General features: G+C 36.6%; 1 protein-coding gene across 3 annotated transcripts in view; it reads right to left on the reverse strand.

Annotated features, from left to right (window-relative positions):
- The window catches only part of LOC123762335 (xylosyl- and glucuronyltransferase LARGE1), a 39,238-nt gene extending 14,765 nt beyond the window's left edge, over window positions 1–24,473 (reverse strand). The window contains exons 1-13 of one of the 3 annotated variants that reach the window (XM_045748822.2): window positions 24,405–24,473; window positions 17,703–17,854; window positions 11,861–12,081; window positions 10,529–10,724; window positions 9,030–9,244; window positions 8,352–8,437; window positions 8,048–8,195; window positions 7,736–7,837; window positions 6,062–6,229; window positions 4,922–5,102; window positions 2,534–2,658; window positions 2,021–2,176; window positions 998–1,104 (exon numbers count right to left, since the gene is read on the reverse strand). In XM_045748822.2, the coding sequence (XP_045604778.1) occupies window positions 998–1,104; window positions 2,021–2,176; window positions 2,534–2,658; window positions 4,922–5,102; window positions 6,062–6,229; window positions 7,736–7,837; window positions 8,048–8,195; window positions 8,352–8,437; window positions 9,030–9,244; window positions 10,529–10,724; window positions 11,861–12,013 (1,637 nt within the window). In that variant the 5' untranslated portion in view covers window positions 12,014–12,081; window positions 17,703–17,854; window positions 24,405–24,473. Of the gene's footprint in view, window positions 1–997; window positions 1,105–2,020; window positions 2,177–2,533; window positions 2,659–4,921; window positions 5,103–6,061; window positions 6,230–7,735; window positions 7,838–8,047; window positions 8,196–8,351; window positions 8,438–9,029; window positions 9,245–10,528; window positions 10,725–11,860; window positions 12,082–17,702; window positions 17,855–24,212 lie in introns of all 3 variants that reach the window. The other 2 variants (XM_045748830.2, XM_045748815.2) reach the window with 2 other exon arrangements.
- Window positions 24,474–25,685: the final 1,212 nt, after the last annotated feature.

Below are 25,685 nucleotides of genomic sequence, written 5' to 3' on the forward strand. Positions count from 1 at the left end.
AAAACCTGGTCACGCTCCACCCGCCGACGAGTTGAAGACGGGCCACACGTTAACCACAAGTGAGCGCCCAGACGCCTTCCAGCTACACTCCCAATTCCTGCCCACAAATGTTTAGTATTTAGTATTTTAGTATATGTAGTATTATAGTTTAGTATTTTTTGTGTAGTAGTTGTACATCACATAAGCATTGTAGATAGCCATTTGCACAAAATAGATGGTCATTTTCTTCGTCCATTTGTGAGTTTTAATTATGAAGTGATAATATTTGATCATTTGGTCAAAGTGATCATCACCTTTCATGTTTGTATTGTAGTCACATATTGCATTCGGCTTGTTGACAGTTACCAAACAATCCCCCAAAAATCAGATAAAAACCTGATTTTTGGCAATTATTTTAGTGGATGACGCAATGCTGCGTCATCCCCGAGATTACCGACAGTAAACGGATGACGCAATGCTGTGTCATGCCCGGGCGAAAGTGTTAACAACATTAGGTAACAATCATATAAGGAACATAATGAGCCTATAGCCAACTATGTGCCAGAGCCTTCATGTGATCAGTTGATATGATATCCTGTGTATCAACTTGTTGAGCGAACAAGTTCCAGATGCGAGTCAGCCCTCTTTCTCTCCCTCTCTTTTTCTCTCCATCTCTCTTTCTCTCCCTCTCTCTTTCTCTCCCTCTCCCTCTTGTGTCTCTTTGTCTCTCTTTGTTTGTGTCCCTGGCTCTCTATGTCTCTTACAAGAAAAGTTGCATTATTCTATGACAAGGTACAATTATAAAACAAAATTTCAGTGTTAAAATTATACATCAAGTTTCTACAGTGTTAACTTTAACTGGGAATTGTAGGTTTTTAACTACAGGGTATTACAATTATAAATTGCAGTGTACTCAATTATAACTTTGTCATCAGAATATCATGTCACCAACAGTGATACGATATAACAGTGAGAATGACATCACTCTCAAAGCCTTCAAAGAAAGCTTAACACTAACCTAAAAGTAAATAGCTCTCCCATATCAAGTCTATTGAGGAGTTCCGCCTTGCTACGTGGGAATGACAGGCGGTAACGCTGTGTTTCAAATGCTGGCACAACCCATGCCTGTCAAGATAAAATAATTATAAAAATGTGTTCTAAACAAATTAAGAGAAATGATAGATGTAAAAATGAAGACGTAAAAACTCACGCTTAGTGGAAAGAAATGATATTACATATGATATTTCTTTGCAACAATAAGGAAAAAGAAACAATGAAATTTTTTACAGATGTAAATCAGAAATTAATTTGTTAAAAGTAACTTGAATAGTAACAAGAGCCTCTACATTAAATAGAATTGTATAGAGAGAAATACAAAATTAATGTATAAATGAAGATCAACTAATTTATAAGTGGCTAGTTGTAAAACTTAAAATCAGTTTTATTCACACTGCCACTCTAAATAAGAGTGAAAGGTGAATTAATTTAATACAGGTACTATGTATATACATTTTTTATATGTCTGGGAAAGATTTTGTGAAAGACGAAACCTTATACCGCTGTACTAAAGATTTCCCATACAAATTAACAAAACGATTACCTCTTGGGTTTGGCTTTACAAAGCCAAAAATTAAATTAACAAAATGACCAACTTACTTTACATGGAAAAATAGTAGAGACTTGAAAATTGAATAACACTATTCCAATATATATCTCTTTTTATTTATATACTGTATACAAGAGCGCTTACATTCTTGTAAAGCCACTAACATGCATAGCATTTCGGGCAGGTCCATAATCTTAATTTTTCTTCTGGAATACGACTCGCCAAATCGTTTAACAATCAGTTATCCATTCACTGCTGGGTGAACAGAGGCATACAGTTAGGGATTGGTGCCTAGTCAATCCTCCCTGGCCAGGATACGAACCCAGGCCAAATCATTTGCAAAGCGCGGGGCGTGTGTGTTACTACTCCACCACGAGGTTTTAACTCTACAGTAACAAAACGGATTTACAAACTTAAATGTTTATATTTACCTACCTTTTTGCTATCATCAGGGTGTAAATTCTGAAGTGTTTTTCTTAGGTAGACATAGAGACCAAACATGGGAAGAAAGTCTATATCCGTGAGGAAGACATATGGTGTGTTTACATGCTGCACTCCAACATTGCGAAGAAAGTTAACAGGATAAAAATTCTGAAATGCAAAAAAGAAAATACTGTATGTTATAGGTGTGAATCTACATGTCTTTCTTTCCAATCCATTGGAAAAGCAAAGCATTGCCTAAGAAAGTAACCAAGCAGTATAGCCCAGACGTATCAATTCTCAAGCTAAATCCATCACGTCCCTGACCTCCTCACACCTTCACCTTCGTTTCTTTACTCCCTGACTTCTCTCCTCACCTTTTTTCTAGCTAAGCATTAGCCATGTGCAGACAATAAGTCACAATAACGTAGCGGATAATTAAACATCCAAACTACACATATATTGGGTTGTGTTTATTAGATCTGATAGTATGAACAATGCCTGTATACTACCAAAATGATAACCTACCCCTTCTTTGTAGACGACATGGTATGCAACATTTTTTCTACTGGTAATGATTTCTGAGCTTTGAGTGTAGGATAGGAACTGCTGAGCTTCAGCATCAGACATGTACAGTGTCAGGCTTACAGGACCTGAAAAATATATAAAAATAGGGTATGAAATGCAATAACTCCACCATTTTGGACACCATCTCAGTAGCTCCTGCATGCATAAGATAAAAGGAGCTATTGAAGGGAACATAGGGAAAAAGAGGGGGGATAGAAAACAATATATAATTCTCATGTCAAAGTTCACTTGGAGCAGAGCATTTACAAAATAGCTTAATACAGTATAGTACAGTATATAAAGATACTGTATACTATAGTACAGACAACCACATGCTTTACAAACCCCTCGAGCCAAGACCCGTAGGTTAACCTGTTGTGTTCGTATAAGTGACCTTAAAATCTAGGAGAAAAAATTGACAAGTTCATAGCATAAATTCGAAAGTAGAGTATTTTGATTATACTCACCAATACAAAAAGTCCTGATCCACTTGCTATCTTGATTATCATTGTTGACGGAGCATTCTTATTTACATGGAGAAGGTGGTGGTGGATGTTGATGATGTTGGGTTGACTAATAGTGATAAGGTAACCTCAGATGCTGACACCCATTTGGGTCATGTGATGAGTCAGGTTCAGGTGAGGCAATGCAAGCTGTCTTGGAAGCCTTTGCAAAAAGACTCTTTAATTGATATTTGTTTCATTCACACAGAAATCACAATAGCGTGATGCATCAAATGAACAAATCCACAAGGGCCGTGACGAGGAATTCGAACCTTTGTCCTAGAGCATCCCAGACACTGTCTTAATCGACTGAGCTACAACATGGTCAAAAAGAGTTGAAACCAGAAGTTCTACTGAACTTACTTGGATCCTGCAGCCTCTCCGAGACACAAACCAGGGTTTTACACAACTCCTCCATGCACTCGAGCTATGTCAATAGGCCATTCTACCTCTTCGCCCTTACTTCATTACACGGCCCTCGTCACGGCCCTTGTGGATTTGTTTATTTGTTTCATTCCCTTTGCTCTTGTTTTCAAAAACTTCATATACAAATTATACAGGCTCATCATGTACTTAGTTTCAAACTCACTGTTACTCGTTTCCATAAATGCCAGAATGCCTTCAAAATATTGCTGAGCTTTTTTCATACGTATTACATTTTTCCTTTAACACTTCTTCATCCTCTTCCTCTTCCCCTTCCTCGCCATCATCTTCATTGCACGCTTCTGGCTTTTTTGCTGTAATTCTATAATTTCATCATCAGTCACGTTTTGAAAGGTTGGGGCTTCTTTGTCATAATCTATCCACTTATCTATGTCATCTTCTATTTTTCAGTCACTGGTTCTGCTCTCAGTTCTGGGAACTTAATCCCCTTAAGTTCTAAAATAGAACTTAGTTCTTCTCTTAATTTTTCATTGTTTGGTGAAACTCGCGTGCCTTTTCCACGAGCAGCCAGCCTGCCACTGGCTTCTTCATCTCCTCACGCTTCTGTTTGTACCACTGCTACACTACATTATCAACACTTTCCATTTTGGCTTTAATTATTACCTTTCTATTTCATATTGCCTTATCACTTTCACTTCTAGAGAAATACAATATTCACCAAGACACCATATTCAGCGTACACAACACTTCTCAAGACTCCGCTCTCCATTTTGTTAATTATTTAAACTTTCTTCTCAAATGTCATCACCGACCTCTTTCTTTTATGTATTCCGCTTCTTGAAGCTTTCACTGACACAATGGGTGCATTTGTAGCTGACATGGTACACGGATGTTCCTAGATTGTGACAAGATATCCAACAAAGTCACGGAATGAACACCCCAGTCTCGTGACAAATCAGAACAATGTTAACAATAAGCTGTGAATCTGTGATGTCACAGGGTAGAAGGCACTAGAGTGGCGCCCGACACCATCAGTGGACAAACTAGGCCCATCTCCCATCCAACTACCACCCCGGGCTGCAAGGCCTGGCGGACACTTGCCTAATGAGATACCCGAACCATTATATGCGAACCTTGCTCTTCCTAAAGTTGAGTATCCAAACCAACCTCAATCGCGAAACTGTCATTTTCGGATAGATGGCATTCCCAAAGCACGTGGCTATCTATATCATAAATTTTAATAGACAACATCTGTTTTTGCAGCTGACAGGCCCTAATTTACTGATTTCAGTTATGAAAGTTCTGAATTAATCAGAACTTTTAATCATATAAATTTTTTAATTTATTCACAATTATTTTTTAATTTAGTCAAGAAGTTATGTAATGCTAACTTAGAATATGATTTTTAAATACAGTGGTACTGTAGTTATTTATTATACCAATATCAACAGCGTTTACTTACCATCCCAGTGTGTTAGCAATTGTTCAACCATTTGCAAACGATCCATGGAAAGAGTAGCAACAAGTGTGACATCATAACCATCTGTTGTAGGATCATACTCATAGTCGAGGAAGAACAAGTGTGTCCGGTAACTGGTCTGGCGGGCACGACGAAACTCATAGCATTCGTCTTCCTCATTTAACTGTTAGTAAATGGGAAAACAAAGTATTACTAAAATTTATTTCTTATTCATATTTTGACTGTATTTCCTTGGAAGCTAAAGGTTTTTACATGTTCAGTAACTATTATCTGGACCTCTATTCCCACAATAATTCTGAATGATTAAAAATGGAGAAAATAACTAAGCCTTAGGGACAGTAAAAGTATAAAAAAAAAATCAATTTTTTTTTAATTAAGTCAAAAAGTCAAAATAAAAAATAAAAAGTAAAAAAAGTTTTGAAAGTCAAAATTAAAAATGTCAACACACAGCTCTGGAATCGAAGAGCATTCATCACTAAACACCTCTGGCAATTGTTTGCCATAATGAAAAAATGGAAAAATCCTGAACGCTTTAGCTTTAATTCTGGTAATAATACTGTATATTAAAAAAAAATTTATGAAGCTAGTTCGGTTTTCGGTAGCAATTTTTAACTAGGTTGTGTTTGTTTTGGGACACCTACCTTTCTTGGTGCCTAACCCAGTCAATGATAGACATAGAATGCTTCCAACCATATGGGGGGTTTCTCTAGGCCACTACTCCTTGTGTCACTCTGAGGGGGGCCAGGTTCTGGCTCATGGTCCCCGGTAGGCATAGAACTCCAATCAAATTGACTGATGCCATGGTCTAATACATACATATCAGCTGGGTAAGCTCTCTGAAGCCCCCAGGACTCGCCGAGAAAGTGGTGTTTCATTACATTCACTACTGGGTTTTTTCTTTACGCACACCGGGAAATTTATATACCTAATTTAGGATACACAAGAGGATTACTAAAGATACAGTACAAGTACTCATTAATTACTCTTACCTTTAAACAACTGCAATCACCCTCAAGAAATTGGGCTATGGAAATATAATTTTTGCCTAAACAAAAATGATAGGAGTAGGTTGTTAATAACATCTAACATCCATTTACTTTTTTGTATTACACGCTAAAGTACCTGTGAAAGTAAATTAGAAGAGGTGATTGATCGTGAATTGTTGCAGCCAAACAGTTCCCGACGTAGCAGATTCCCATCATATTCTAGGAAGGTGAGGTGCAAATTTCGGAAGAATTCAACATGTTTATTCTTTACCTTTAATTTCTTTGGTGAGTTCCAGTGAATAGCCTGAAAAGCAAATGTTCATCGTGTGAATACTTAACCATTAATGTTGTAGAAAATATCTTCAAGCTTTAAATTAAATTGAAAAATACTTCTATTTTCAGAAAATCTATACAAGTATCAGCAAAGTAAGATAAGTTAAAATTATAGTACAGTATACAAAATGTATTCTGCATTAGACTGCAAAGATTTTACACAATCAAATTTATGTTTGACAAAAGTAAATTTGAGGGTACAGTATCTGAGAAGAGACTCAGAGCTACACAAAATGGTATCGGAAATGAAATTTAGTAATGCCACCAAAATATACATTTACGACAGATTTAAAATCAATTTAACAGTTTTTAGGAAGTTGGGTGATATCATTAATTGTAATATGCTACAATTTTAAATTGAAAATAATCAAAACCTATTTCAAGACATTATTCAAGATACCTGTACAACATATTCAGTCTACATATAGAGTTAATTCCCCAAATAGAAAAAGTGCAAGAAATTCAATGTTGATTGATGGCAGATGCACAACAGATGATGGATAGACCAAGTAATAACCAGTTGATAAAATAAAAACATTTTTTAGAACAGTAGGCCCAGTGTTCAAAATAAATTGCTAAGTACTGTAATAAGTCATTAAATATGACAAACACATATACAGATGAAAAAAAATCTGGCTCCAAATGTATACGACAAGCTACTTTGTAAGCAGGACAACTGATTGCTCCCTGTAGATAGGTACTACTGGACCTGTGGGACAGCATTAGGCACAGTCGGAGCAAACATAACATTGTGCCCCATTATGGCAGGGATTATTTCAAGCTATTCCTGCTGGATCATAGTGTTTCTTGGAATACACACGTGTCCCAATTTCTTTTTTTACAAATGCCTTAACCTGGTTCTCAGCCCAATAACTTTTTTTCTCAATCAATTTTCTGAGCACTGCCATAAGATTTTACCCACCTGAAGTACAAATTATCCATGATAAAAATATGTGAAGAATATGAAGCAACTTCAACCTTGCTGTGAATATTAGACAAAGAACACATTTTTAAAATTAGGTGTAACCGAATCTTGTGCAAAGGCAGTTCAATTCAACCTCTATGTGCCTCTACATCAAATAGTTGGAATGTCTGGACCAAAATATCCAAGCCTTGCTGTCAAAACATTTTACAGGCTGAGAATGATATAACTGGTTATGGCAACACCATCTTGGGTGGCAGCAGGCTATTGGTAATGTGGATACGAGTGTCTAAGTGCAAGTACACCATGTATGGTGATGATGACGAACTAAACTGACCAAGAGATCTATAAAGACTATTGTTCTAGATTATCCAATGTAATTCTGAAATAAAGTATATTTTTATGAATGACGTATAAGATAAATACATGACAAAGCTTATAGGGAAGACGGGACACCACGAGCATTGCTCTCATCCTGTAACTTTACTTAGGTAAAACAAATAAGCAAACACAAATAAACATACAACCTCACCCAAACACAGATCAGTGCAATACCTTTAAGTCCATTACTTCTAAGTAGCACAATTCTGAACGAGTGTTATCTGATAGTTGTACATTCCACTGACATGGGAGGTTGTACACAATTTCTGGATGTTGCTGAAAGTAAGCAGAGATATTACAGAATTAAACACTGGTTGAATTAGGCCAATCATGAGAGTATTATCAGCATATGAATTCTTATGCCTTTTCTCATTTAAGCTTCTGTCCTTTTGTCATGTTATTTTGATAATAGAAAACTTCCTATAGTTTCCTGAAACGTAATACCCTAATACTCCACAAAACTATACAGTGTATGTAATATCTAACCTTGATGACTGCATTAATAATATCTTGATCAGCAAGCTGGGTAGAGAAAAGAGTTGTCAAGTCCCTCTCTGCTATGAGTTTCCATTTCTGGGACCAGTTGCTTCGCCTCATAACATCCAACCGGATGAGAATGACCCCAGTGTTATAACTGGAAGGTTTATTGTATTAAAAAGACATAAGGTAAGATTCTGTATGGCACAAAGAAAATTACAGAGTACTCCAATAGCACTGATTTATGGGTTAACATATGTTCATAAAACTGCCAAGCTGCCATCAGCGCTCAAGACAAACAGAAAAAGCTTACCCTCGACCAAGAGCTGGCCAGGGGCGATGCGACTTCCACAGTTTGCCCAAATACCAGTCACTCTGATTTTCCACCAGACCAATATACTGTTCCAAATAAAGATAAATTACTTACAAAGTCAAAGATATAGCGTGACAAAATTCCATCATATTTGTAGCTACGTCATCATCAGAAAAGGTACTTTAAAACACCATTATTGGTATCAAGTCCATAAGCAAAAAGTTTAAGATAAATGGATTATCATCCATATACAGTATAAGAAAGAATTTAGTTGGGTGTAAATAGGAGCTACCTCACATGGCTCAACAGGCTTTCTTCAGTTTCATTTCTTCTTATATTCTTACGTATGCTATGGTATATATTTAGGAAATTCTTGAACAATGAAGGCAATGTATACTCAATGATGTCTACTGTGCATTATTACACAATTCATATGATCTTATCGTCTCAGAGAGAGTACAATACTACAGTAGGTTTGTGAAGCACCATTTTCTGTATATATATATATATATGATCATAGATAGCTTTAAAACTGCAATTGGCTTTGACACAAACTGAAGTTTTATTCCATCTGTCTACTAAATATTAAAAAAAAAAAAGAGAACTTAGTGATCTTTTTTAACTTCTGTAAGAAAACTGCATGAAATGCTTAAAAATTTATACCAAAACTCAACTTACCTGTTTTGGACCAAACTTTGAAAATAGAGTCCAAAGTTCTGCAATATCTGTAGCTACAGTAATATCTGTATCCAAGACAATCACTCTCTTGAGTGATGATGGAAGAGCCTTGTTGAGAGTGAGTTTCATGAGACCGAACACCCCAGAATAGTGCTTGTTTGGAACCCAGGAGATATCAGCGGCCAAATTATCCGTTAAATAAAAGCTTACCTCAACTGCAAAGATTAAGATATTATTTTTTAGTCATATCTATCATATATTATTTCCAAATAAAATGGGCCTACTCTCATATGAAATACTAAATACTGTACTGTATCCTAAATAATATCTAATAGAGTATAACAAGTACACTTGGATATAGAACCTAACCTAAACTCTCCTAAGCCTATGACATGATATAGATAGATAGATAGAAAAATAGATAAATAGATACACACACACACACACACACACACACACACACACACACACACACACACACACACACACACACACACACACACACACACACACACACACACACTATACTACACTACACACATATATATATATATATATATATATATATATATATATATATATATATATATATATATATATATATATATTGAATATGATATATATATATATTGTTGAATATGACCAAAAAGGTAAGATTAATAATTCTAACACGAATTTTCTCAATATTTTTTATGTTTCTTTTCATTGCCGATGGTAATTGAAAAGTCAATTCTCCAAAATTCATTTTTATTTCTAGTCTGACGCCTGAAAGCGTTTCGTAATAACTTATTACATTTTCAAAGACTTTAGTTTGCACACACAACTGTAACCTGTAAACACGCAAAATACATCCATACTTATACTCGCATTTGGGTGAGGTGATATGGTACAAAAGTTTTGGGTGAGGTGATCGACATTTGCACAAGATATAACATGAACCAATGGGTATAAAAACATAAGAATGGAAGTAGCTGCAGAAGGCCTATTGGCCCATGATGGTTCCTCTTGATGCTTCAATATTGGTTCGGAGTCTTGAAGTGGGTAGAATATAGTTGTGCGTTATATTCTACCCACTTCTAGACCACATATTCTACCCATGATCTGGCACAAAAGGCCAGATCATACGATTCAGCAGTAGGAAGGCAAGACCAAACCCGATGTGTTAAGAATATACTGTACTGTACTGTACTGTGATCACAAGCAAGAACTTGGAAGGTCTTCGATTTTTGGTGGAAAGAACTTCTGAGGGTCATTTGTGGGATAGGTCGAATATTCTCTAGTGACCGAGTGAATTTAAACCCAGAAGGTACATTTCAAAATTTCCTGCAGCTTCGTGCTGTACCTTGAACCTGCCTGACCGCATGACTTATGTCTAAGGACACAGATCTTCCATGAAGAAGCCAAATATAGGATCAGAAAATACATTTTAAAAATAATCTAAATACTGTACACTCTTAAATATTTCATAAAACAATGTTAAACCAGAGAAAGGAAATTACCATGAGGGATATTCCATGATGAAAAAAGTGTATGCAAGACAACCTGAGCTTTGGCATCGGCAATCATATGGAAGTGAAGTGGATTACGTCGATAGAACAAGAGAGACTTGAGGAGTGTCACCACTGATCGTGATGAGTTGTATCCTGCACACACTATAGCTATTTGAAGTACCTCACATTTTGGCACACCCAATTCCTGTCAAAAACAATGGAGAATTATACAGTCATAAAGTTTAATACTCAACCTACAATTTTTATTATATTTATCTTGTTAATACCGTACTGTACAAAGTAAGAAAACCGTACTTTTATTGATATTTATAAACACACTTCTCTGAAATTTACAACATACAATTGTTCTTTTTAGCCTTTAACATGTGAACTTTTAAATATGCATTTCATGACATGTTGCTGTCTATGCAGCACCCAATATATAGAAGGTACAGTACTGTACTGGACTCAACAACATGATAATTAATGTCGTAAAGATTCAATCTGTATTGTAATAACAACAGAATTTTGTATTCTTCTTTTTGTAATCAACACTAGTACTTTATGCAGAGGAGGAGTCACAATACTGTAATGTCGCTGAAAAATGTCAATAGACTTGATAAGGGTCTAAGACAGACTGAAATGTTGTCGACTCTTCACTTTCTAGTGTGTGGTTTGGTCACACTAATTCTTTAGCCTTAGAAACATTCAGATCTAAAAAGTTATGCTGATAATGCCAAATTCATAAATGTGAGGTACGCTTTCAACATCAGAATTTACAAAGTGCAAGACTTGGTTGGCTTTGTGAACCCAGCACAAATTTAATGGCATCATTAAGTCACTCATATTTTATGTATTTTTGACCAACATTCATCTATAGCTCCTCTAATCCTTCTGCAAATCTTGCTGCACCCAAAGATGCTTCAATGAAGAAATGAAAACTAATGCTGAATCTAGAATCAACATTTTAAATAATGGAGAAACTGGAAGCTGAGAAGTTAGCTCCAGTACTTGGTCATGTGTACAGCGTGAACAAGTCTAGAAAACATCCGCGATGTACAGGACAGTATACTTCTGGCAGAGAAGTAGCAGAAGTACAGTACTGGTGTGGTCAGGTGAGGGCAGGGCAGACAGTGGTGGGGCTGGGCAGGCAAGGGCTGCTGTTTATAGCCTAGCCAAACAATGCAGATGGCAGATGATACTTGCTGAGAATCAAAGAGTACAAGCTCTAAAAGTTTAAATACATAAAACATCTTCCATCAATGAAGCCAAAAATGAGGTAATGATGATGAGGAAATAGAGAACAAAAAATTATGCCCTCCAAAACAGAACTTGACTGACCTTTTCTTTGCACTTAGTAGCACCTTGTTCTCCATTCCCTGTGCCATCCCCCAGCTTGTCTGTGTTGTCCTCCCCGTCAGCTCCCCAAGCTTGAATCAGCTGGTTCTGGGAGATGCTCAGCTGTCTCCTTAACAACTGGTTCTGCTGTTCCATCTCCCGTACTCGTTCGGCAAGGCGCACTTCTCGCGGTGTCAATCCTAGTACATTCGTGGGATCCGATCCTAAAAATACATTGTGCACCAAGTGCAATTTAATGCTCCTTTCTGAGCCAGGACTTCAGATGCTTCTATAGCCAGTTCCTACATACTCCACCCAGGAATCATACTACTTGCCACACACACGTGACATTTATTAACCCCATCATGACATTGCTTTTACAGGTACTGTAATCCCATCATGAGTTTAGGGAAGGGGGACAGAGGTGAGTCTAATAAAATATGCAAATCATGACCTTCAAAAGCATTCTCCTCAAGCAAAATCTTGAATTACTGTACTGTATCAAGATCAGTTATTATTATTCAAATTACTGTTAGAAGTTCAAAACTACACAACCTCCTCCAGCTGTCATCACTGTTACTATAACGAAGTTGGAGAAGCCAACAATCTCTTGCTGAAACCCAAACCACAAAACCACCCAATTTCTAAGCTAAAGCCATTTGTGATAATACCATGGCCAACTCCCTGAACTCACCTAGTTATGCTTGTGGGGGTTCAGCTTTAGCTCTTTGGTCCTGCTTTTCATTTGTTTGATTAAGTAATGCTGCAGAAAAAAGTGGGAACTTCAACTGAGCAGAACAAAGAACTAGGGGACTGTGCAAAAGAAGTTCAGAGAAAACTTCAGTCCTAAGGGCCAGAATAAAGGCAAATGGGGACTTGCTTCCCAGGCAGGGGAAACAAGACAAGAGCTCAAAGCCACCAGGCAACTAAATGAAATGAGTACTGTATTAACACAAAAATCACAAGCTGGAAAAACACGTGCACTGACTAGGAGGAACCAGCCATCCAAAGACAGGAAAATGCCTCATACTTGATAGAGACAGAACCACCAAGCAAAATAGCACCCACCATGAAGACTGATCTGCCAATATCCAGCACCAGGGAAAGAGAAGGAAGGTGGACACATAAAAGAGTCCAGGTTGCCTGCCCAGGGCAAGAGAACAGGGAGAGAGCAGGGACAGCCAAATACTACTGACAGGAGAAAAAGTGGAGAAAGACAGGAATTAGGATCAACCAGCTTGAAGGTTACCAGGTAACAGCCAGAAGAGGCAACTAAGAAAAAAAGAAAAAGCTAAAAGGTGAAAGAAAGACTAAGTCCAAGAGAATAAAATGGACAAAACCAAAAGTGAAAGGGAAAAGTCAACTGTGTATATAAAGAAAAACTGCAGAGGAAGGAACCAAGGAAGTGCTCAAGAACCAAATCCCCCAAAACTAATACTAAAGACTGCAGTTTAAGAACAAAATAAGCATGGCATCAAGAGCTTAGAATATCTAAAGATAGGAGGAGAAAGAAATAAGTAAAAATATACTTAAAACACAAGTAGGCTCAAACTTGTGGAGATGCATCAACAGATGAGCCGAGGCAGGAAAAACGAGCTATGGCAATAACCCAGCATCCATGAAACCCATGAGAAACAGGTGAATATGATACCCTTACAGTCTGATATGCACATGACGGGGGAGCTGGGAAGAAACTAAGATTAAACTGTGACAGAGCATACATGAATGCATGTATGGAGCAGAAAACACTCAGGGGCCAGGGACCAAGGATCAAGAAGGATCAAAAGACACCCAAGGACACACATCCGATACCACTCCCTCATTCCCAGGGGCCCCTGTCGACAGGAGGAGGCACCAAGAAGGATCCAAGATCTTAACAACTTGCTGAGAGACACGCGTCAACAAAAGACTGGGGATGCAGGCAGAAGGGAGAGGGAAACCAACCAAGAATCCCATTTCAGCCCTAACCAGGTCTGAACCTGCAACATAAACAAATGAGACTTTTGCCAATTCACCAAAAACCCAAAACTGACGAGCTGGGAAAAACTAGATTCTTAGCCTGCTGACATACAGACTGGCTGGAAGCTCAAACTAGCCCAAGTCTAGGTAGACTACGACATGCACCCCTAATACCCAAAAACACACCCCTAACATTAGTATCACCTATGTGCATAGGTGGAACTAACAAGAGAATTGCCTCATGATTGGGTGGTTCATGAGTTTAGGGGCTTCACGGTCCCATTTTTTATGCTCTGTTTACCTTACTGTGTGACTATTTTGGTTTACCAACCTTTCTGGTGGCCTTTTCTTAGTTAGTGAGCTATGATCCCCTGCTCCTTGAGCCTCTTTAAAAGACAGGCCAGGTTTTGGCCTCTAGTCTCTGGTAGACTTACAATACTCACAGGGGCCTGGCATGGATTGAACTGCATGGAGCTTAGCAGGTAGCAAGCACCAAGGAGCTACTAACTGGAGCCTTCCCAGAAAAAAGCAATATGATTACCACATTCAAAATAGTGACAGGATAGATAACACAGTTGACAAGGAGGAATTTCTGGAGTCTTTAACTTCAGGAACTACAGCCCAAAAATTTAAGAGAAGAAAAGAAAGGTACCAAAACATATATGGAAGTTCTCTTTTGTGAACAGACTTGTGGACGATTGGAACAATTTAAGTAATGTGGCAATAGATGCCAAAACCATCAGCCTTTTCAAAGCATCATATGACAAAGATTATAAAGAAGATGGAACACCACAAGCGTAGCTCTCATCCTGTAACTACACTTGGGTAACTGCACGCACACACTGTCTTCCAATCTCTGTCTCCCAATCCGTTTCATATTTAAATCTGTTTTGTTTCATATGTCAAACATTTTCAGACTAAGAGCAAGAATAAAGTCATCAGGGTACATGATATTACTGAACTGGGTCCCAGGTAAAAGGTTTGAAGATCCCCTGCTCTAGACTACCTTACACAGTATTATCTACAAGAGCTTTCTCATTGAAAGAGGTTTAAAATATCCTGAATACAGTGCCCACTAAGCTTTCAGCAAGTATCCTTCAGAATGCTCACATGTAATGAGACCAGGAAAGTACAGAAGAATCCATATCAACTTGATTCTCAGTACAGTACAGTATTAGGAATCTAGGTTAGCTTCGGGTATCTGTCTAGTAGGTTCAGAAACCAAGATTGGGTGAGCCATAACAGAGATATGAGAAACTTCCTGCCTCTCAAGTTGGCCCACCTTCATTTAAACCCTTATCTATCTCATGGTGGTTCTAGGGTTCAGTGTTCCCTATTATCCAATCTTTTACCAAAGCCTCCTAATTGATGGTTTGATAACAGATTGCTGGTGCCTGCAGCTCACAGCCCAACCTATGAACAAAAGTCAGTCAGTTTAATTTGACTGGGTATCTTTTGAAAGGATTTTGTCAGTTCTCCCTTGAACATAATTTGAGATTTGTAAGGTTATCTTGAGGTTACTGTATCTTGAGATGATTTCGGGGCTTAGCGTCCCTGCGGCCCAGTCCTCGACCAGGCCTCCTTTTTGTTACACACCCCAGGAAGCAGCCCGTAGCAGCTGTCGAACTCCCAGGTACCTATTTACTGCTAGGTAACAGGGGCAGCAGGGCGAAAGAAACATTTTGCCCATTTGTCTCTGCCTCCACCGAGGATCGAACCTGGACCCCCAGGACTACGAATCCGAAGCGCTGTCCATCCAGCTGTCAGACGCTCTTAATACCATAATTTCTCTTACACTGTATCTAGAGAGTGTTCAAAAGTCTTGATCCTTATGCAGGCGATGAGTCACAATAACATGGCTGAAGTATGTTGACCAGACCACACACTAGAAGTTGAAGGGACGACGACGTTTCGATCCGTCCTGGACCATTCTCAAGTCGATTGTGATGAGGAGGTAGAGACAGGCAATAAATAGGCAAGAGAGAGCTGAGGAGGAAAGTAAGGTGTAGGGGATAGTAGTAATAATGAGAACTGCAGAGGGCCTATTGACCCATACAAGGCAGCTCCTATTATAACCACTGAATGAGAAGGAGATAGTAATAGGAAAAAGAAGAGGATAGCAAGGGAGCGTAGGAGAAGACAATGAACAGAAAAAGGGGAGAAGAGAGAAAGAAAAGGAAAGAGAAAGAAAGATAAATGGAAGGGGTAAGCTTATGTTAAGCCACGTTTGTTAGAAAGATTAGAGCATTTGAGTATATACTGTGAAAGGGAAGAGTCCACAGCAACAAAGCCAGGACTCAAGTTCATGTTGGGTACATTGTGTATCAGAGCCGATTCTACAAGACGGCGTCTGTGTAGAGTAGAGGCAGGAAAGATTATTTTGGAGGAAGACCAATCAATGGGATGATTAGAATCCCTCACATGGCAGAAGAGAGCATTGTTAGTGTCTGCAGACTTAACACTTCTCTTGTGTTCTTCAAGTCTGTCATTCAGTGTACGGCCAGTTTCGCCAAAGTATTGGAGAGGACAAGATGAACAGGAAATAGAGTAGACACCAGCAGCATTAGAAGCAGGAGGAGCAGTGTGAACTAGATTGCTACGAAGTGTGTTAGTTTGTCAAAAGGCGAGTTTAATGTCAAGAGGACGAAAGGTATTGGTAAAAGTTTTGAGTTCAGATATAAAGGGAAGGCATAGTACAGTGCTACTAGTGTTGGAAGCAGGTTTAGGATGAAAGAAATTTCGTTTAGCTTGAGAGTAGGCAAGGTTGATGAAATGCAAAGGATAACCAAGGCGAGAGAATGATTTGTAGATAAAGGCAATTTCAGAATCAAGAAACTGAGGGGCGCTGATGCGTAGAGCGCGGAGGAAGAGAGAGACGAGGACACTTTTCTTAACAGAAGGAGGATGGTAGGAAAAGAAGTGAATGTACATGCCACTATGTCTTGATCCTTTTATGTTTATAATATTATCTCTTGGTGTATTTGTTACAACCTTACATTTCAAAGTGGCTTTTTAGCAAATTATACCATGCTTTCTGGTCTCATAGGAATTATTTCAGAATGGGTATTGGGAACCCGTTCAAATCTCCAAATGTAGATTTTAATATACTGTATCTTTCTTGCCTGCATTTCAGGGGAAACATGAGTGAGTCCAAGCATAACCAAAAATATAGATGTTTTATTGAATAGATTTGGCCATTTTGGTTCTCTGCATGTTCTCCAATGCAGCAATTTCTCCAGCCTTAAATAGACAGTACACATACAGTGTTATAAAAAGTTACCCTTGGCATGGCATCTCTTATTTGAAATCCTATTATTTGATCCTATTATCTTATTTGATCCTATCATCCAACCTATCCTATTATTCACCCTATCCTTTTCTTACAGTTGTAGTAGTTACTTTATTGTGTTCTTTAAATGTAAAATCTATATTGTATCCTTGGCTGTGGACAGAGATCACTCACTGGTTAATTGATTATGTCATTCCATAATTATTCCTAGTTGCTATTTTATTTGGTATTGTGTGTCTTTCCTACCATAAGTAGGTCAAGCCTTGCCTTTTTTTACAAACTATATTTATTCACCATCATGAAATTGGATGTTCTGGTATTGGGAAGTGTGGTATGTATGGTTCTTTGCCAATTCTTTGAAAGTATAGTACAGTACAATACTTCTTATCACGACCTATGGGAATACAAAATATTGATAAAAAATTATAAATACAGTAAAGTAATGGAGCTCTAAACTGACCAAGATATTTTAAAAACTGTACGTGGCAATAATAATGAATTAAGCACAAAATGAGAAGCAGAATTGACAAAAGTAAAGCACAGTGAGATACTGATGAATAAGTAACCAACAGAGGTCAAAAGAATAAAGGTACTTACCATCGAGTCTGGTTAAGAGTGTTGCTGCCACAGCACAACCCACAACCACTCCAAGCAATAATCCACACCACCATCTTCGAGTGTGGGAGAATCGCACACTCACAACCCGTTTGCTTCTACGACTTATCTTGGCGTAATCTAATACACCCTCTCTGCCAAGAAAAATTGCATAAATAAAAATCAAGCACTGAGTGTAATTTAATGCACTTCTCCTAGAACCCAGGTGAATGAAATGTTTATTTCCATGGAAGTGTGGATGACAATTTATATGACGCGGTAGGTCCTAGTTTCCGGTAGGACAGTGAATCTCAGAGGTTTGGCATGATCTATAGGTTCAGCAATACCAGCCCACAAGCTCACAAAGCTACCGAGGAGGCCTTCTCAGAAATATGAGACAGTTAGTATGATAGTTTACTGGTGTTGTGGAACACCTAGCAGTACAGTAAAACTAACCTTACAAGTGCATGCATATTACACTGCAATCTCCAATAAATCAGATTACATGTACATCATTCCAGGCCAGATCCAGAATCCTGAATAATCATGATTTCTGGATAATTGCTATCTTTTGTCTATCACCAAAGTGTGTGGATTTTTTAAGCAAATACAATAACACAATACATTTCAGCATATTCAGACATACTGTAAAAATAAAATATAAATAATTATTTTGTATGCATATAAATAATGATTATTCACCAAAGTACAAAACATTAAGTTATTCACTTTCCTTTTTGTAGCACAGGCTGGCCTTCATAAGCCATAAGCTTATGGCTTATGATGGCCATAAGCCATATGGCCATAAGCTTATGGCCATAAATTATTTTCTCAACACAATTTATACTTTAATCTCAATTAGTATTAAGTTTTAGTCTTGGTGTCTTTTCTGCCCGAAACACTTGGCATAATAGTGGCTTAGGCATTTTATGTACTAGCTCTATCTATAAATCCATCAACGTTTTGTATCTCACCTTGTATGTATGTACTTTACCTGAATAAATATTTGTATTTGTTTTGTATTTGTAAGCAGCAAAATTCAGTTATAATGCTAAATCATGACAACTGTTAAACTTGTGCAGTCACCATGACATGGCCTTGAAGTCCTCAGTGCCCATTGTTAATGCCATTTGTTCAGCTACACGCTCGAACCCGTTGATGTGACGACTTATACTGTACTGAATTTTGTAACTAGCTCATCAAGATTGTAACTTATTCAGCTAAATGAATTGTGGGGTTCAGTCCCTGAGCCCATTATGTGCCTCTGTAACCCTTTCCACTACTGCCCACAAGATGGGTATGGGGTGCATAATAAATGAACTAAACTAAACTCAGCTGCAGACTATGTGACCACCAACTGCCAGTCCCAGACTAAAATGATGCATAGAGCTTTAGCAGACATCATCCAAATCCTCTTTCTTGGATGGTTTCAATATTTTTGTGTTGCTTTTCTTTCTACTACAATTCTCTATTATATTTCCAAACTATATGATCTGCTTCCTTTGCATTTTTTATGCTAAAAATGTCACTAGTACCATTGCCATATTCATCTGCCAGCCACTTTCTTCCACCCACAGTCAAGTTTTTGTAATAACTCGGTCATATTGTCATATGGTAAAGGACCAGCGTTGAATGTGATGAAACGACGCCTCTTTCTGGTAGAGCTCTGGTGGCTTCCTGAAACTATCTCACTGAGAGGGCTTCTCACTACTGGGTCATTGTCTTGACTAGGCAGGAAGCCTCAGTATAACTAGTTAATTTGTGTACATTGTATTGAAACCCCAAGCATAAATAGTTAATCTGTGCCCCATTGTTTGTCTTGCAAGTACAGTACTGTATTGAATCCCAGGTTAGATTAATTATTAGCATATTATGGTTCAGTAGTGTTTGGCTTGGCTTGGCTTGTGGTGTGTGCTTGGGAGTACCAACTGTGCAGGTTTGAATCCTCCTCACGGCTCCTACTGATTTTCTCATCGATACATGACGTTAATGTTATTTCTTCGTGCATTACAACTAGCATTATTCTTCTTACTGATTTGTTAGTCTAAACTTCAGGGCTCCTACATTCACCTGAGAGTAATAAAAATCAAATACCTAATTTTAAAAATCTTTATTTTGACAAAATATATATATTTTTTTTTATGTTTTTTGCAAGTCATGCACCTGAATGTCAAAAATAATGGTTACAAATATTTTCCCTAAATATTCACTTGCTGATATCTGCTATATAAACATTCATACTTATGGAATATATGCAAATATCTTGGCAATTTTTTGGGCTGTTTTACTGAACAATACAGAAAATGGCAAGTTGTTTAAACTGCTAGTGTCCAGAGACCAGTGACCATTATGATACAAGTGACCTTACCTTGTATGAAGTGTGGAAAATGAAAAATAAATTATGAATAGGTTTAAGAGGGGGTAAGAGTCCTGATATAGATGGCATAATGTATATGCTCCTGATATAGATAATTTAATGTATAGAGATAAGGTGATGTCTGAAAATTGTTAAACGAATGTCACAGTGTAATTATGTAAGTGTAGTTACAGGATGAGAGCTATGCTCATGGTGTCCCATCTTCCCAGCACTCTTTGTCATATAATGCTTTGAAACTACTGACGGTTTTGGCCTCCACCACCTTCTCACCTAACCATTTTCAACTGTCGACCACTCTGCGAAAGTGAATTTTCTATTAATTCTTTGGCAGCTTTGTTTAGTTAGTTTAAATCTATGACCTCATGTTCTTGAAGTTCCAGGTCTCAGGAATTCTTCCCTATCAATTTTATCGATTCCCATTACTATTTTGTATGTAGTGATCATATTGCATCTTTCTTCTATCGTCTAGTTTTGGCATATTTAATGACTAACCTCTCCTCATAGCTCTTATCCTTCACTTCTGGGGGCCATTTAGTTGCATGTCTTACCACCTATTCCATTTTGTTGATGTGCTTTTCAAGATATGAGCACCATACAAACACCATACAAAGTGTGGTAGAAGAGAGGTGTTCCAGATAATTGGACTAGGTTAAAGGCCTCTATGGTCCCTATATATAATATAAAATGTAATAGGGAAGAATGTGGAAACCATTAAGAGATTATTTAATTAATGTACCAGGATAAATGTATGCATGAGTGCAAATTGAGTTAAAGAAAAAGAAACACCATATAGGATATGAAAGGTATTGCATGGCTTTAGAATAGCGTATTCTCTCAAGTCGTCACAATGAATAGAAAATTATGTACTAAACTGCCCGAATCTCACATAACCTAACTCAACTGACAGACCCACACACAGAAAATGTGGTTGTTTGTCCACTGTCATGATTTATAGTACATTATATTTTGTTCATTGGGGATTTTGACATCAAAATGCAATGTATTATTTGAGAAGAAAGAGTGTTTAAAAAGCACTGAAAGAGGTTTAAGGTAAATGGTTTAAAAGGGAGTTTATTAATTAATAGCAGTGAAATCATTTCATATGAATAACACGGCATATGAAATTATTTCATATGAATACAAGAGCACACATCCATTTATCTACTGAAGACATTCATTTATCTACTGTAGACATGCATTTATCTACTGTAGACATTCATTCATCTACTGTAGACATTCATTCATCTACTGTATGCACATTCATTCATTATGTATATACAGTACTCATCAGCAAACCAATACAGCACAGACAATGTACAAAAAAATCAAATATGAAAAATCTGGTCACTTTTGAAATTAGTTTGAAAATGTTACCACGTTCATTCTGGTGACCTTGTACATTAGATTGTTCTGCAATGGTATGTATATGGTGATTAATAGGACATGTTGACCTTGTACGTTAGATTGTTCTGCAATATTATGTATATGGTGATTAATAGGACATATGGTGATTAATAGGACTATTAATCACCATATGTATATGGTGATTAATAGGACATGTGTTCTACATGTTTATATCACTAATTATATGGGAAATCAGTAAACTACCCATTTATCTGAAAACCGGCACACGGTCATGCATTAAACCCCTGGTGCCGCCAGTTTTTGTTAAATATATTTGTGGGCTTTGCACACTCTGCATTCAGTAAAGGGTCATTTTATAGAACAGTGCCTCCTCTTTTGAAACTTTTTCTACAAATGCAATCTTACTACATTGCATTTAAGATTGTAGTAAGATTGATATTTAAATCTATATTTAAATCTATTGAGAACTTAAATAATTCACATGTCCTGACATGGGGTAACTTTACCTCTAAACTATTTATTCTTTGCACAAAACTTCTTATTCTTTACAAATTCCTCACTCGGCTTTCTTTTGAATTTCTTATAATTTACCGGTTTTTTATTCATAACTATTTGCTTGACAATTTTTTGAAAATTTGTATATTTTATCTTTCTTCTGTCACATCTTTCTGTAGTAATATTTTCCATGCATTCTTATTCTCAAAAGGCTCTGATATTTTCGATGACTCATTCAATTTGTTTAACTTTTAACCTCACAAATCTTTTTTCAGCTTTAATATTTTCAGCCCTAATACTGTATATAAATATTTTGCCTTCACATTCTCTAAGTCATTTCCAATTACAACCTCTAATATTTTGTCTAATCTTCCTTGAAATTTTAGGCTTTCTTTACAGCTTTCAACTTTTTTTTTACTACATTCCTTATATGAGGGAAAACTCACCAGACACTTACCCTATATTTTAACAACCTAGAATAATGACCCACTTCTTAAACATTCCTCTCCAGGAGTACTGTATCAACAAAGTTTTTAATATATAGATCAATGTCTACTCATTCAATTCATATTACAGTGAAAGTGTTTACAATACAGCAGTATAAATATTAATATGTAGTTCACTTGGTATTGCAATAACTTTCATAATAGATTTTAGTTACTTTACACCAAGCAACAGAAGCATTAATGCTAATTTACTTGTGAATACAGTATTTCTGTTGCGTATTAAGACTTTACCTATAATGAACCTTTACATTTGTACTTCAGTACCATATGTCATAATTGTAATTTAAGTAAGTAAGTAATTATCAAAAGAAGGCACCAAACCAATTGTAATTTAAACAACTTTAAATGATGAAAGAGCTAGATGATAAATTCTAACCAAAGCTTAGTTATGTTGATCCACACCAGACCTTTGCTTAATATAAACAAACTTAGTACTGTATATTGAAACTTAACCTAAAAATACCATTAATTTAAAAGAATAGTTGTCTTTAGTGAGAATCGTCATTTATTAGGGGCAGCTCTAACACTGCTTATACTGTGAGTAGCCTTTTTTAGCTTCTGGCTAAAAATGTTGTTTTAAGATTTAGTTTCTATACATAAGCTTAGGATAGGCTAGACTAGGTTAGCTGAAGATAGTAAAAAAACAATGGCAGTAAATGCTAAGCATGAAATATCAATGCAAGACACTCAGAACACAAGTACAGCACCTGTATATTAATTGCTTTGGGCAGGATCAATGCCCAACGCTGGTCGACGACCGGGCCACGGGGACGCTAAGCCCCGGAAGCACCTCAAGGTAACCTCAAGGATACAGGTAACTTTTCACTAAAGATACTTTTAGTAAAGATACTAAATATACTAGATAGGTTAAGTTGGTTTCTAAATAGGCTGGCAAAGTATCTTTAGTGAAAAGTTACCTGTATCCTGCGCAAAGCAATTAATATACAGGTGCTGTACTTGTGTTCTGAGTGTCTTGCATTGATATTTCATGCTTAGCATTTACTGCCATTGTTTTTTACTATCTTCATATTCATATATATATAATGGTCCTGGGGACCATTCAGGCTTGTTCGCATATATATATATATATATATATTCATATATATATGTCGTACCTAGTAGCCAGAATGCACTTCTCAGCCTACTATGCAAGACCTGATCTGCCTAATAGGCCGAACAATTTTCTTTTTTTTCAATAAAATTTTTCCAATTAGTTTATTTTAATTACTATTAATATATTATATTAAGAACATAAATTATTGACTTAGTTGTGTTAGTTTAGGTTAGGTTAAGATAGGTTAGGTTAGGTAGGGTTGGTTAAGTTCAGTCATATATCTACGTTAGTTTTAACTCAAATTTAACAAAATTTAACTCATACACAATGAAATGGATAGCTTTATCATTTCATAAGAAAAAATTTAGAAAAATGCATTATTCCAGGAAAACTTGGCTTATTAGGCAAATTGGGCCTTGCATAGTAGGCCAAGAATTGCATTCTGGCTACTAGGTACGACATATATATATAATTTAACAATTATAAAATGAGTATTCTAGAAATACCTGTAAATGATTTGCCCATAACCCCCTGGAAAATAATACAGTACATATTTAGAACAAAATAAAATTTATGCTTGTAAACTCAAAATGGTACCTGAAAACTAGATTTTACAAGAAAATTATCTATAAATTGCATCGAGACAATCAGAACAGCAATACGAGATATTTTCACCAAGATTTAACACTATAATAGATAATATGAAAGTCATATACCTTACAGCTCCTGTGCTTTGTGTATGGGGCATCAACTCTCAGCATGCAAACCCACAAATACCTTTATAAAAAATAGTGAAATAACGTTCTCATAACTGAGAAAATGCCTCGTCTAGCTTTCTACGACTCATTTTGATCTTCCTAAAGAGTTAAAGTAACCTTAATTAGCTCGATTACCGTCAATATTCTTACACAAAATTATGAACACTTCAAGGAGGCTGCATTTGGTATTCGAATGCGATAGCAGCGTCTTGCGCTTGGACATTTCACTTTTTTGCAAATACAAAATCGACAATCACACTTGTCTGTACTATCATATTCCTTTATGAACAAATCATTGTGTGTGTATATAGGTGCGCTAATGTTTTCAATTATTAACAATGTGTCTAGTAGAGCGGACATACGCTGTGTTAAGGTCAAAGCCATATAGAGGGATCAGGAGACGGGGAATGATGTAAACAAATGCCATCTTCCCATTTTCTCCAACTGTCTTGTCCCCTAATCTAGTATTTATTCACAAGAAATATACACAAAAAATACTCTCAAATGGACAAAATATACATCAAAATACACAACCAACAACTAACGATTTTAATACTAATTATTACTTAGTTGCAAGTCTTTTAAATAAAAAAACAGGAACTGTTTTTTTGTATACACAGCAGTCTGGTGCTACAGGAACTAATAATATTAAAACTAATATTGATAAGAAAAATATGAATAATTGTTAATACTGATAATAATTATATAATAATTATGTCGTAACAATAATAGATAATAATTATAATATAATAGATAATAATGTTACACTGGTTGCCTGTCCCGACACAATTAATTATTAGCATAATTAGTATTATTATTATTATATATTATGCATTACTATTGACGACAACAACAACAGCACCAATTAAAATAATACAAATAATAATAATTGATGTTAATAATATTAAATACTAATAATACCAGTTAATGTCAAATAATATTGGGACCTGCATAAACATTGTAAGCTTGTTAATAACAAAAATAAAACGGCATAAACTAGTACTAGACCTGAGAAAAATATTAACACCTTGACGTCATCGCTACACTTGAAACACCCCTAATCTAGCACAACCTAACCTCGCCTAACCTAACCTAACCTAACCTAATATAGGTACAGGTTTTTGGATCCTGTTGTTCCCATTCAACTCTTGCATCACTTTTGGAGGAACCCACGTGGCGCTTTTCTTAAGACTATTGCGTAAATCATCTCAATGAACCCTATTTTACACAATGGGCCCAATTAGGGTTGTGGATGTGCTGAATACAGAGCTATAACACACTGTTAAACGTTTGGTTCCGTCTGTACAGTACATATGCAGTCCTCATGTCTAAAACATAACACATATATCTTTTAATAATATTCTGCCCATTTGAAGTTGCATGATATTGCTTTTTCAAGTAGTATAGCTTTAAGCATATAGTTTGTGATGC

The sequence above is a fragment of the Procambarus clarkii genome, chromosome 5 (genome assembly GCF_040958095.1).
Source record: "Procambarus clarkii isolate CNS0578487 chromosome 5, FALCON_Pclarkii_2.0, whole genome shotgun sequence".
Classification (NCBI taxonomy): domain Eukaryota; kingdom Metazoa; phylum Arthropoda; class Malacostraca; order Decapoda; family Cambaridae; genus Procambarus; species Procambarus clarkii.